Source organism: Mauremys mutica, chromosome 12 (assembly GCF_020497125.1).
Source record: "Mauremys mutica isolate MM-2020 ecotype Southern chromosome 12, ASM2049712v1, whole genome shotgun sequence".
NCBI lineage: Eukaryota > Metazoa > Chordata > Testudines > Geoemydidae > Mauremys > Mauremys mutica.
The window spans coordinates 42,338,870-42,351,575 of NC_059083.1; the positions used below are offsets into that span (position 1 = coordinate 42,338,870).

The 12,706-nt window shown below is 53.6% G+C and overlaps 2 protein-coding genes across 5 annotated transcripts in view; one reads left to right on the forward strand and one right to left on the reverse strand.

Annotated features, from left to right (window-relative positions):
* Positions 1 to 5,067: 5,067 nt before the first annotated feature.
* LOC123345051 (zinc finger protein 629-like) lies at positions 5,068 to 11,276 on the reverse strand. The gene is made up of 3 exons (XM_044981652.1): positions 11,015 to 11,276; positions 9,738 to 9,859; positions 5,068 to 9,095 (listed from the first exon to the last, which is right to left on the reverse strand). Exons 2-3 carry the CDS (start codon positions 9,841 to 9,843, stop codon positions 7,609 to 7,611), a joined length of 1,593 nt encoding a protein of 530 aa, XP_044837587.1. The 5' UTR covers positions 9,844 to 9,859; positions 11,015 to 11,276; the 3' UTR covers positions 5,068 to 7,608.
* A 67-nt stretch (positions 11,277 to 11,343) lies between these two features.
* LOC123345039 (zinc finger protein 345-like) overlaps positions 11,344 to 12,706 on the forward strand; it is a 37,181-nt gene continuing 35,818 nt past the window's right edge. For 3 of the 4 annotated variants that reach the window (XM_044981597.1, XM_044981599.1, XM_044981601.1), the window contains exon 1: positions 11,429 to 11,688. The gene's annotated coding sequence lies outside the window, so the exon portion shown is untranslated. Of the gene's footprint in view, positions 11,689 to 12,706 lie in introns of all 4 variants that reach the window. The other variant, XM_044981598.1, reaches the window with a different exon arrangement.

Here is a 12,706-nt window from a genome sequence, read left to right on the forward strand (position 1 = left end):
AGCTTCATTGAAGTCAATGGGCTTCCTCATGTGTTGAATGAGGGACTTTCCTTCAGTTACGCTGCCTTCTAGTGTTCAAAGCGAGTGAATTGCTCTATCTTGTGAATATTGGGAGCAATTCAGACATCGACATGGCATCGCTGTGTCTATGGCCTGGTCTACACTAGATGAGACGCGATATATCGAACTCCGAGAAATCGATTGCTTCCCGCCGATCCGGCGGGTAATGAAGACGTACCCTATATCATGCATGCTGACTGCTAACGTCACCACCACCTAAACATCACCCCCTTTGCTGAAACAAATCTCATGGGATTTTTATTAAGTGACTAATGTTTAGACATGAGCTGCCTTTACACTGAAATAAGAGCATCCACACAGGGGTTTGCATTGGTTTAACTAAACCAGTTTATATGCACACCTTTAATTAAACTGGTTTAGACCAGCTTAGTGTAAATAAGACTCAGGCCCAAAGGAGTCCTCTTTGAAAGCTGCTGTCTGTACGTATGAAGTCACTGAGGACTTGTCTACAACAGAAAGCTGCACCAGTATAACAAGGTGTGAACTGAAACTGGTTTTGATAGATGAGTGCAAACCCTGGCATGGGAACTCTTATTTTGAAATAAGACTGCCTTATTCTGCTAACCATCCAACCACAGTGGGGAAATCAGGCGCCTTTGTATCAGATCCTCAACTGGTATAAACTGGCACAGTTCCGTTAAGTAGCTATGCCCATTACACCCACTGGCCCTTGTTATAAATATGTACTTCCTGAGTAGCTCACAGACATTAAGTTCTCCACACAGCACCCCTGAGAGTCAGGGAAGTATTAATTACTTAAGTATTACGTAAATATGGCAGGCGACCAGCTTGGCTTAACAGCGAAATCCTTGCTCGTCTTAAACACAAAAAAACAGCTTACAAGAAGTGGAAGATTGGACAAATAACCAGGGAGGAGTATAAAAGTATTGCTCAGGCATGCAGGAGTGAAATTAGGAAGGCCAAATCACGCTTGGAGTTGCAGCTAGCCGGAGATGTTAGGAGTAACAAGAAGGGTTTCTTCAGGTATGTTAGCAACAAGAAGAAAGTCAAGGAAAGTGTGGGCCCCTTGCTGAATGAGGGAGGGAACCTAGTGACAGAGGATGTGGAGAAAGCTAGTGTACTCAATGCTTTTTTTGCCTCTGTCTTCACAGACAAGTCTCCCACAGTATTCTTGCCAGCAAGTTAAAGAAGTATGGGCTGGATGAATGGACGGTAAGGTGGATAGAAAACTGGCTAGATGGCTGGGCTCAACGGGTAGTGATCAATGGTTCCATGTCTAGTTGGCAGCCGGTATCAAGTGGGGTGCCCCAAGGGTCGGTGCTGGGGCCGGTTTTGTTCAATATCTTCATTAACGATCTGGAGGATGGTGTGGACTGCACCCGTAGCAAGTTTGCAGATGACACTAAACTGGGAGGAGTGGTTGATACGCTGGAGGGTAGGGATAGGATACAGAGGGACCTCAAATTAGAGGATTGGGCCAAAAGAAATATGATGAGGTTCAACAAGGACAAGTGCAGAGTCCTGCATTTAGGACGGAAGAATCCCATGCACTGCTACAGACTAGTGACCGAATGGCTGGGCAGCAGTTCTGCAGAAAAGGACCTAGGGGTTACGGTGGACGAAAAGCTGAATATGAGTCAACAGTGTGCCCTTGTTGCCAAGAAGGCTAATGGCATTTTGGGTTGTATAAGTAGGGGCATTTCCAGCAGATCGAGGGATGTGATCATTCCCCTCTATTCAGCACTGGTGAGGCCTCATCTGGAGTACTGTGTCCAGTTTTGGGCCCCACACTACAAGAAGGATGTGGATAAATTGGAGAGAGTCCAGCGGAGGCCAACAAAAATGATTAGGGGGCTGGAACATGACTTATGAGGAGAGGCTGAGGGAACTGGGATTGTTTAGCCTGCAGAAGAGAAGAATGAGGCGGGATTTGATAGCTGCTTTCAACTACCTGAAAGGGGGTTCCAAAGAGGATGGATCTAGACTGTTCTCAGTGGTAGAAGATGACAGAACAAGGAGTAATGGTCTCAAGTTGCAGTGGGGGAGGTTTAGGTTGGATATTAGGAAAAACTTTTTCACTAGTAGGGTGGTGAAGAACTGGAATGGGTTACCTAGGGAGGTGGTGGAATCTCCTTCCTTAGAGGTTTTTAAGGTCAGGCTTGACAAAGCCCTGGCTGGGATGATTTAGTTGGGTTTGGTCCTGCTTTGAGCAGGGGGTTGGACTAGATGACTTCCTGAGGTCCCTTCCAACCCTGAGATTCTATGATTATTCCCATTGTGGGGAACTGAGGACCCAAGGAGTCAAAGACACACCCAAGGAGTCTGTACCAGAGCCAGGATTTAAACCCAGATCTCCTTAGTTCTAGGCCAGCCGTTTAACCAGTGCTGCTAGTCTGCCCTACAAGGTGCTGTTAGGAAAGTGGGGCTAATCCCTTCTCTAGCAGAGAAATAATTGAACATAGACCCAGGATATTTCCCCCCCTAGTCTATTTTATTCACAATACACACACAGTCCCAGCTCCCCTTGACCAGAGATGTACCGGACAGCAAGGATGGCAGTGGAGCTTATGTCAAGTGAACATCATTCTCAGAACTCTAGCTAACGGGCTCAGGGTTCAAGCCCCCACGCCAAACTACTTCTCTGCCTGGGCTCCTTGCTCTGGAGCTGGGATTCTATGGCTGAAAGGAGACCTGCAGTGGACTGGAAAACAAAACCAGCCCTGTGTCGTCGTTTCCTGGTGACGTAGAGTAAAGGCTGGAAAGATTGTATTTTTTGTAACTACACCTCTACCTCGATAGAACATTGTCCTCGGGAGCAAAAAAGTCCAACCGCGTTATAGGTGAAATTGCATTATATCGAACTTGCTTTGATCCATCGGAGTGCGCAGCCCCCTCCCGGAGCGCTGCTTTACCGTGTTATATCCAAATTCATGTTATATGAGGTCGCGTTATATCGAGGTAGAAGTGTACATCTTTCTTTTTGGCTGCTTGTTTTTTACCTCTGAAATGTCAGGCATGTCAAGTCACATCTCCCCTGGCTAGGCTGGATGTCTTGTTGGGGCCTTGGAGATATCGACAGCGAGTCTTCATTGCAACATTTCTGAGCTGAGATGCCTAAAGCTGGGCTCCGGAATTCACATTTAGGCACCTAAAAATTACATTATTAAATAATATAATTATTTAGGTGCCTAAATATGTACAGAGGAACCCACTGTTAGGCAGCCCCATTTGAAAAGCTTGCCCATAATCGTTAACATCAATACAGGTGTTGTATGGGTACTGGAGTGAAACAGGTATTAATGAAAAAAGAAAGTTTTACAATAGGTTGATCAAAAATCCCTTCTCTTTCCAATTGCCCAATTTCCATTTTCTTGGGATGTCCTCTCTTCACTGGTTCCCCAGGCACTGTAGAGTCTTTCAGGGTAAACAAGACAAGAATTTGTAACATAAAAAACAAGCATAAAAGAAAGCAAAATCCCTTTGCAGGTCACCTTTAACTCCAGTCAATAGCCCTTTTCTGCTTGGGCCATCGCTCAGTAGCATGCGTCGCTCCAACCCAGCCAGGTGACCAAGCGTCCAGCCAAAGCCAATGCCCAGCTAGGGTCACCCAATCTGGGGCTTCCCAACCGGCCCCGTGTGAAAGGGCTGCTGCCTCCATGAAGGACATAGGCTTTGTTGTCCAACATTTCCCACTATTGAGAGCCAGTTCAGCTCCACCTGTGTTAACAACGGGGTGAGTGCTACTTTAGGCAGGGCTCCAGGAACAGACCAGCATTTGAAGCACTGTGTTGACATGCACAGGACTGGCTTACACAGAACAGTGCTTAACATGCTGGTAGCCACAAGCACTGTCTACATTAGGGCTCCCACTGCTCACACCAACAGAAAAGCAGAACCAGTGGTAGAAGCGGTGGGACATTTTCAGGCCTTGTCTACACACACTTTTTGGACTAGATTAGCTATATGGGATAGGGGTTTGATTTTCCATCAGAATAGTACAGTGGGAACAACCCCTAGTGCGGAGGAAGTTATATCGGCATAAAGATGTCTTATGATAGTAAAGTTTATTCCCCTTCCTTTATGGGAACAGTTATACTGAGAGAGGGCACCTTTGTTCCAATACAACTCACATGATCTTCGCCAACTGCTCCATCTCAAGTGTTGAGACGATCAGCAATGAGGATATTTGTAGCCAAACCCAGCAACTGCTTCCATCAGTCCTGGTTCAGTTTTGGTGGCTTTCTTGGTACTGATGTATTATTAGGATGAAAGACTAATGAATACTCCTGGGGGAATTCTGCACCACTGCACATGCACAGAATTTGTCCCCCACAAATTTCTTTGCTTCCCTGCAGAAAAATGACTTTCTGATGGGCAAGCAAAGGGAAGCTACAAGAAAGGTCACGAGACCTTCCCCTGCAGTATGTTTTGGGTGCCCAGGGCAGCCGGCAGAGAGGTAAATCACTGTGGGGCAGGAGGCAGAACTGAGGAAGACCCGGCTGGTGACTCCTACCCTGTGCCTGGCTCAGCTGCTAGTCTGGGCTGGGGAGGACAGGACTTCCCCTTCCCCTGCATGGCATACGGGCTGGCTCACACCCACCCCCAGATTTCTCCCCCAGCTGCAAGAAGCTCTGCAAACTCCTCTCTGCCCCCCACTTCCTACACTCACTGCTCCTCAGCTGCAGGGGGAGGGATCATTGTACAGGAAGCTGCTCCCCCCATTTGCCCAACCAGACCCCATCATATCCAGATCTTCCCGAGACTCACCCCCCCACTCCCAGAACCCCCAATGAGCCCCACTCCCCCTGCACCTGGACCACCCCAACGAGCCACCCACACCTTGATCCCTACCCCACCAAGTCCCAACCAGTTGCACCTGGATCCCCACCCCACTGAGCCCCACTCCCCCAGCATCTGGACAGCCCACTGAGCCCCACATGCCCAGACCCCCCATGCTGAGCCCCAACCACCTTCATCTGGATCCCCCTGCAGAGTCCCATTACCACTGCACCAAGAAGCCCCCAACAATCCCCTGTGCATTCAAATCCCCGCCACACCTGGATCTCCCACTGAGCCACCCACACCCAGATGGCCCCATACAGAACCCTCTCAACCCACACCTGGATTCCCCCACACACTAAGATCCTGTCTTGCTTAGCCTACCTGGTACACCTGGCAAAGAGGGGCAGGGCCATGGGGTGTTTCTGGGGCAGGCCCTGTCCTTGCGCTGTGTCAGGGTTGGGTGCAGCCTGACCGCTGAGTCTGTGTCTTGGGAGGGAGCTGCAGAGTGATTTCCCACCTCTGTGCAGCCAGTGGCCGGTGCTCCACAACGCCATGCTGGAGCCTCTACATTTATCTGACAAATAAAATTTGCAGAATTTTAAAATATTGTGCGCAGAGTTTTAATTTTTTTTGGTGCAGATTTTTTTTTTTTGGCACAGAATGCCCTCAGGAGTAATAATGAATTACAAAGTACAGTTACCAAGGAACACTGCTACACAGCCAGCGATCACATGGTCGTCAAAGACTTTGATAAGCTCACCAGTGTACACTGACCATCCATCCAGACCATCCTGAGGATCTAGCTACAAATTAATTTGGGTAGCGCTCAATCTGCAGGGAGGTTACATCCCTTTGGGATTTGCTGTGATGATGATGTTAACATTCATACTAAAAGGGGTGAGGATTGTACTGCTTTAACTGTACCCATCGAGTTATAAAGCAAGTCAACTTTGATGTGTAGACAAGGCCCGAGCCTACTGTAGAGAAAGGGTTAACTTATCACCTGGGATAAATGGGAAGATGTCCCTGGATGCCAACTGACACCAGCAAAGAATCTGACCTCTAACAACAACAGATTTCCTGGTATGTAAATACCTCCCAGATCCTTCCAACGAGTGTAGCTGATGAAGCTCACGACTTTCTGAGCCCCCATTTGGATAGCTTATTTCAGGAGTGATTAGCTTCCTTCGTTTACAGAAACTCACCCCCTCCATATCCCTAGACCAGGGGAGAGCGGGTTCTTGTTCCTCATGCTCTGAATTAGGATCGGGACTTGGGGGGCTTGTGTCTAAAGGAGATTTTCACACACGCAGGAAGTCACTTGGAAGTCAACAGCCCCAGACTGCTCCATGGAGCTGGCAGAGGCTTTGCTGAGCTGTTTGCCCCAGTCATCTCCTGTAGCTGTGAACTCTGCAAGTTAATCACATGCTACTCTAAGGTTTTCTGTCTCATTCCTGCTGGAGTCAGGCGCGTTACACACCAAGCTCTCTCCCCCTCCCAGGCTCTCTCCATGCTGAGTCCCCTGCATTTCCCCTCCTGGATGGGATGGCTTGCGGGGGGTTCCGTGTGGCATGGTTTCTTCTCCTCCTGGGTCCTGTTAATCAGGAGGCAGGGGATAGGGCATGGAAACCCAGAAAAGGAGTGGCAGTAAACTTGGTCCCATCCTCCTCAGCTTGGAGACCCCTAGCAGTGCTATTGTCTGCCCCACCAGCCCAGTCCAAAGACATGCCAGTCCTCCATCTGCCACAGCCCTCTCTTGCGCCCACCGCACAGCCACCCTGATCCCCAAACACTTCATTTCCCCTCCCCCTCTGGCTCCCATCTTTCTTGCCATCTCCCGACCCACCTACCTGATCCCCAGATACTATCACTCATTCGCCCCAGCCTGCAGGTGCTCAGTGCCTGATCCGCCTCACATTCCTGTAACTGCACTGACCCCAGTGGGGCTACTCCTGATTTATACTGGGGTGAGTGAGAGGGGAATCAGCCCCAGTGACCCCAGTGGGGCTACTCCTGATTTATACTGGGGTGAGTGAGAGGGGAATCAGCCCCAGTCACTCCGGTGGGGCTACTCCTGATTTACATTGGGGTGAGCAAGAGGGGAATTGGCCTCAGTGACTCCAGTGGGTCTACACCTGATTTACACCAGGGTGAGGGGAGGAGAACCAGTCCCTGTGACTCCAATGCAGTTACTCCAGATTTACACTGGGGTGAGTGAGAGGGGAATTAGCCCCAGTGACTCCGGTGGGGTTATTCCTGATTTACACCAGGGGGAGGGGAATCGGCCCCAATGACTCCAGTGAGGTTACTCCTGATTTACACCAGAGTGAGCGAGAGGGTAATACACCCTCAATCCCACACCATTTCCCTCTCTTATTTCCATCCCGCCCAGCCCCCTAGCACTGCCACCACTCTGCTCTACCTCCTACCTACCCTACCTACCTAATCTACCTTATCTACCTATATCCTCAGGGCCTGATCCAGACCCCATCGACGTGGAGCCCTTCAAGGGGCTCCAGATTGGGACCTTACACTGCGCCCGTCCCTGTAGCCCCGAGGTGCCCACAACGGGGCTGCCCGCTGCTCTCCTAGAGGTCTCACCTACCCCTGAGGGTCAGCGATCCCCATGGCCAGGTCCCTGTGAGGTAAGCACCACTAACAATCTGGCTGGTAGCGCATGGAGTTCACTCCCGTGCCCAGAGAGGGGCGGCCAGGTCCCGGTGAGCTGAACCTCCAGCATGGGGGGATTCCTCTCCCAGACAAAGCGGGAAGAGGAGCTGATCTCTAGTAGGACGTGATCTCCTCCAGTGGCTTCTCCTCAGCATGACTCCTCAGGTGGCGGTACAGGTGGGAGCTGACACTGAAGCGCCGGCCACACTGGGGGCAAGGGAAGGGCCGCTCTCCGGTGTGGGTGCGTCGGTGCTTGGCCAGAGCGGAGCCATCGGCGAAGGTCTTGCCGCAGTCGGGACAGGCGTGGCAGGGGGCTTCACCAGCGTGGGCCCGCTGGTGCTTGTGGAAGTGCAGCGTGCTGTTGAAGCTCTTGCCGCAGTCAGCACAGACGTGGGGCTGGCCGCCGGCATGGGTGCGCTGGTGCCGGTAGAGGTGGGAGGTGCGGCCGAAGCGCTTGCCGCAGTCACTGCACTGGTAGGGGCGCTCCCCGGTGTGGATACGCTGGTGCCGCTCCCAGTGGGAGCTCCAGGAGAAGCTCTTGCCACAGTCGCTGCAGCGGTAGGGCTTCTCGCCACCGGTGCTGCCGGCGGCAGTGCCGTGCAGGCTGCGCCGGTGCCGGGCATACTGCGCCCTTGCCCCAAAGCTCTTGCCGCACTCTTCACAGTGGAAGGGCCCGTCCCCCAGATGCAGGCGCTGGTGCTTGACCAGGGCCAGCCCATCACCAAAGCCCTTGCCACACAGGGTGCATTTGTAGGGGCGCAGGCCAGTGTGGGTGCGCTGATGCCGGTCGAAGTGCAGGGTGCTGTTGAAGCTGCGCCCGCAGTAGGTGCAGATGTAGGAGCGGCCCCCAGCGTGGGTGCGCTGGTGCCGGTAGAGGTGGGAGCTGCGGCTGAAGCACTTCCCGCACTCGGGGCACTGGTAGGGCTTCTCACCGGTGTGGATGCGCTGGTGCCGGTCGAAGTGGGAGCTCCAGGAGAAGCTCTTCCCGCAGTGGGAGCACTGGAAGGGCAGGCGCCCCGTGTGCAGCCGCTGGTGGGTCACCAGTTCAGTGTTGCGCCGGAAACTCTTGCCACACTCCTCGCACTTATAGGGCAGCCCCCGGGGCCGAGGGGTGGCGGGGGCAGGGGCGCTGGCTGGCACCGATGGTGGGGAGCTCTCGGGGCGTGGGCAGGCCCGTTCGGCGGCGTGGGCCCGCTGGTGGCGGTAGAGGTTGGAGCTGACGTTGAAGCTCTTCCCGCAGTGCAGGCAACGGAAGGGCTTCTCGCCGGTGTGGGTGCGCCGGTGCTTGCTGAAGTGCGAGCTGCAGCTGAAGGTCTTGCCGCACTCACCACACTCGTAGCTTTTCTGCAGCACAATGATGCTCTTGAAGTTCTGGAAGCTGGCACCAGCTGACTTGCCCCGCCGCTGCATCGGCTTTCCGGGAGAGTCGATCTGCTGCACCACCGTCCAGCGCAGGCTCTCGCAGGCCGGGCCCTGCTCCTCCAGGCTCCTGGCCCCAGCCCCCTCCGGCCTGCCCAGCAACGCTGGATCCAGTTCCACGATCTCGGGGCCTTCCTCCCCAGGATTCTCCTCCTCGGTCTCACTCGCTGCCCTGTCCCCAGCTGGGGTAGGGAGAGAATAGGCACAGGAGTCAGGCTCTGCACCGGGGAGTGGAGGAACAAACCCAAATAACTGCTGAGGCACGCTGAAAGACCAGAAGCCAAATCCACCCTCCCCGCACCCCAAACCCTTCCCTAGAGCAGAGAGAGGAGTGGACACCCCCTCTCCCATTTCCACTTCCCATCTGCAGCTTCAGGGAGAAGGGAGCTACTGCCAGGTGTCAGGCTGGGCAGATGGGAAGCCCGGAGGATACACCTGCTGGAGACATGATCCTGGGGGAGCTGAAGGGGAATCCCACATTGATTTAAGTCTTTCCTCACCTCTTGGGCTCTTCTTTTCATTGAGCCCTGGGACACATGGTTCTTCCCCTTGTTCCCTTAGAGAGACCTCAGTCAATAGCAGGACTGGATAGGCATTTGCCCTGTCTTCTCATCCTCACTCTTGCCTAGATGTCCCACAAACTCTGCTTCTCTTGTGGAAGCCTGTCCCTTTCCTCTGTCCTCAGGAGTCTGTCCCTTTCACTGCACAACCATCCTCCTTCCCATTGTTCTGTGCTGAGTTCTGTGGAAGGGTCCACAGCAGAACCCTGCTCAGAAACTGACCCAACAGCTGCAAAGACCCCACAGCCTCCATGGGATACTTACTCAGAGTCACCAGGGGATCATCGTTCTCCTGTATGCCACCCCTGCACAAAGGTTTCTGATCAGGATCCACAGCAGCCCATTGATCCATGGTAAGATACACAGACATCAAAGGCCACCAGCCCCTGAAACAAGACACATCGCCCCCTCTCAGTTCCGGGGATAGCTCAGTGGTTTGAGCATTGGCCTGCTAAACCTAGGGTTGTGAGTTCAATCCTTGAGGGGGCCACTTAGGGATCTGGGGCAAAAATTGGTCCTGCTAGTGAAGGCAGGGGGCTGGACTTGATGACCTTTCAAGGTCCCTTCCAGTTCTAGGAGATTGGCATATGTCCAATTATTACCATAAGGGCCTGGGATTGCTGCCCCCTGCACCAGTCTGAGGTATGCATTGACCTTCAGTGGGGCAGAGCCCATGGCCTTTCACCGTGACCCAATCCCATTGAAACAGATGGCCATTGACAAAAGTGTTCGCAGATGCTGCCTGATGGAATCTGTGAACATTTAAAGGTTTATAAAAAGGTGTAAACGTTTTTGCAGGTTTCATATAGTGAGAGTTTGGGTGTCTATAAAACATTGGGGGCCAGATCCCCATCTGGTGTAAATCAACTGTGGCTGCACTGAAGCCAAGGGAGGCAGACTGATTTACACCTGCTGAGGATGTGACCCGGAGGGACCAGGCAAGTGGGGAAGCTCATGCATGCATTTTAATGGCAGCTGGCTGGAAGAGGGGAGAGGATTTGCTAAAACAAGTACCTGAAATCTTTACAGGTGCAGGCAGCAGGAGATGCAGGAAGGGCAGGTGCAGGGATTGGGGCATAAGTGGCTTTAGATTCCAAAGGGGAAGAAGACACAGAGGTGCCCAACTCTCCTTGAAAGACAATGGGAGTCGGGCGCCGATCTCCCTAAAGTCTTCAGAAATCCCAGCCTTTCTACCGAGCTAGGCTATTTCCTAACAGGGCGGCTGAAGAAGAAAAGGATCAGTGCCGAAAGGAAGCCTCCGAACAAAAGCCCTAGCACGCAGGAAGGAACTTTGCCACCAGTGACAACGTGAGCTCAGGAATCATTCCCCGTGGGGCAAGTTTTTGCTAGTACCAGTGGGAGTTACCAAACTTTTGGCTAATAAACCAGTGGCTAACGGCTATTGTTCCGCTGGCTGGCTCGGCTCCTGCAGGGGCGCAGGGGCGCCAGAGCCTGGGGGTGTCAGTGAGGGGACTGGCAGAGAAGAGGGGTCGTGTTTGTTTCCTGCCCAGCCCTTTCCCCCCGGGGTCTCTCTCAGTTACCTGCAGGCTCCGGTGGGAGCTGGTGTCGGCAGAGCCCGGGGCTGCCCTAGGACGCCAGGGCGAACAATTGCAACAATGAGAAAGTCCCTGGCTGGCAAGATCCCACGTCCCCGGCACAGCCCAGCTTCCCGGCTCACAATGGAGGCAGCTGGATTTCTTTGCAGCTGTAATGAAAGAGGGGCAGCCCCACCACGGGCTAGGGGGATCCCTCTGTTCTGTATTATCCCCGCTTCCTGTCTCTCCTCCTCCTCCCAGCCAGCACCTAGCTACAGCCACTCTCAGCTGCTCCATCCCCTTCCTGTGTCCTTCCCCATACCCAACCCGGGCTGCAACAAACCCGGGCGCTGGAGGACTTATTCTCACGGCGCTGAGCTGCCCGGGGAAGCCCCGGCCCCTGCCGTCCGACATCAGCTCCCTGAACCGGAAGCTCCAGGTAATTGAGAGCGAGCGAACTCGGGGAAAGTGCTGGGGATGGGCAGGAAAGTGACTCGGGCAAGGGCTGCTTTCTACCGCCCCGGAGTCCCAGCACCGCTGCTGCTGCTGCCCGCCCGGACACACCCCGGCTCTGCCTGCCCTTAGCGCCTGCACCAGCCCCCCCTGCTCCGGGCAGAGCCAGCGCGCCCTCGACCAATGCAACAATAAGCCAGTCCCCCCCGCCAGAGGAAGGAAGAAGGGTAAGGAGACGGGAAGGGGCAGCAGGAGCAATCAGTGGGGAGGGAGGTGCCCAGCCCCATTCCCTGCAGCACCCCGGGGCAGATTGACTTTCCTGGGGAGGGGCAGGGAGAGGAAAAGCTAGATCCTGCCTTTGCCTGGTCCCTGCGCTGCTGGGGGGGATGCGCTGCCCTGGGGATGGGTGGGGGGAGGGTGTCCCTAGGGGAAGGGGTTCTCAACCTTTTTCTTTCTGAGGCCTCCCCAGCGTGCTATAAAAACTCCACCTCTCAGCTGTGCCACAACAACTGTTTTCTGCATATAAAAGTCAGGGCCAGCGTTAGGGGGTAGCAAGATGGGCTATTGCCCAGGGCCCCACACCACAGGGGAGCCTATGAAGCTAAGTTGCTCAGGCTTTGATTCAGGGGGCAGAGCTTGGAACCCCAGGCTTTAGCCCCATGCGTTGGGGCTTTGGCTTTCTGTCCTGGGCCCCAGCAAGTCTAACACTGGCCCTGCTTGGCAGCCCCCCTGAAGCCTGCTTGTGGCCCCCCCAGGGGGCCCCAGACCCCTGGTTGAGAACCACTGCCTAGGGTTGCCAACCCTCCAGGAATTAAAGATTCATTGTTAATTAAAGATTCTATCACGTGAGGAAACTTCCAGGAGTACCTCCAATGAAAATTGGCAGCCCTAGGGATTGCCCAAAGTGGCCCATTCGATTCTGCACTTTTCTAGCATTTGTTTCAGACACTCTGTTACTGAGGGGGAGGGGTATGTGTTAATATACGGAGAGGGGGTGGATCTGCTCTGTAATAAAAGGACTGAGCATGGTCCCAGGGTTGCAGAGTGTCTGTCTGCAGGGAAAGGACAGGGGGAACCGGGGGTGTGAAATTGACTAAAGCCCTTTCTGAAACCTCCCCAGTCGCCCTTCTCCCCATGACAGGCTGCATAATTACATCCACTTTTTGTTACAGCGCCTCCCTGGCAGATTGAGCTCACTTAGAGCATCATCGCTAGGAAGTTTCAACCCAAAACTTCTCAGCCCTG

Excerpts from the sequence above, each read along its gene's own strand:
- LOC123345051 (XM_044981652.1), bottom strand. The coding sequence starts at position 9,843 with ATGTCTGTGTATCTTACCATGGATCAATGGGCTGCTGTGGATCCTGAT. Across the intron at positions 9,096-9,737 it reads TGATCCCCTGGTGACTCTGA|CTGGGGACAGGGCAGCGAGT; the intron begins GTAAGTATCCCA and ends TCCCTACCCCAG.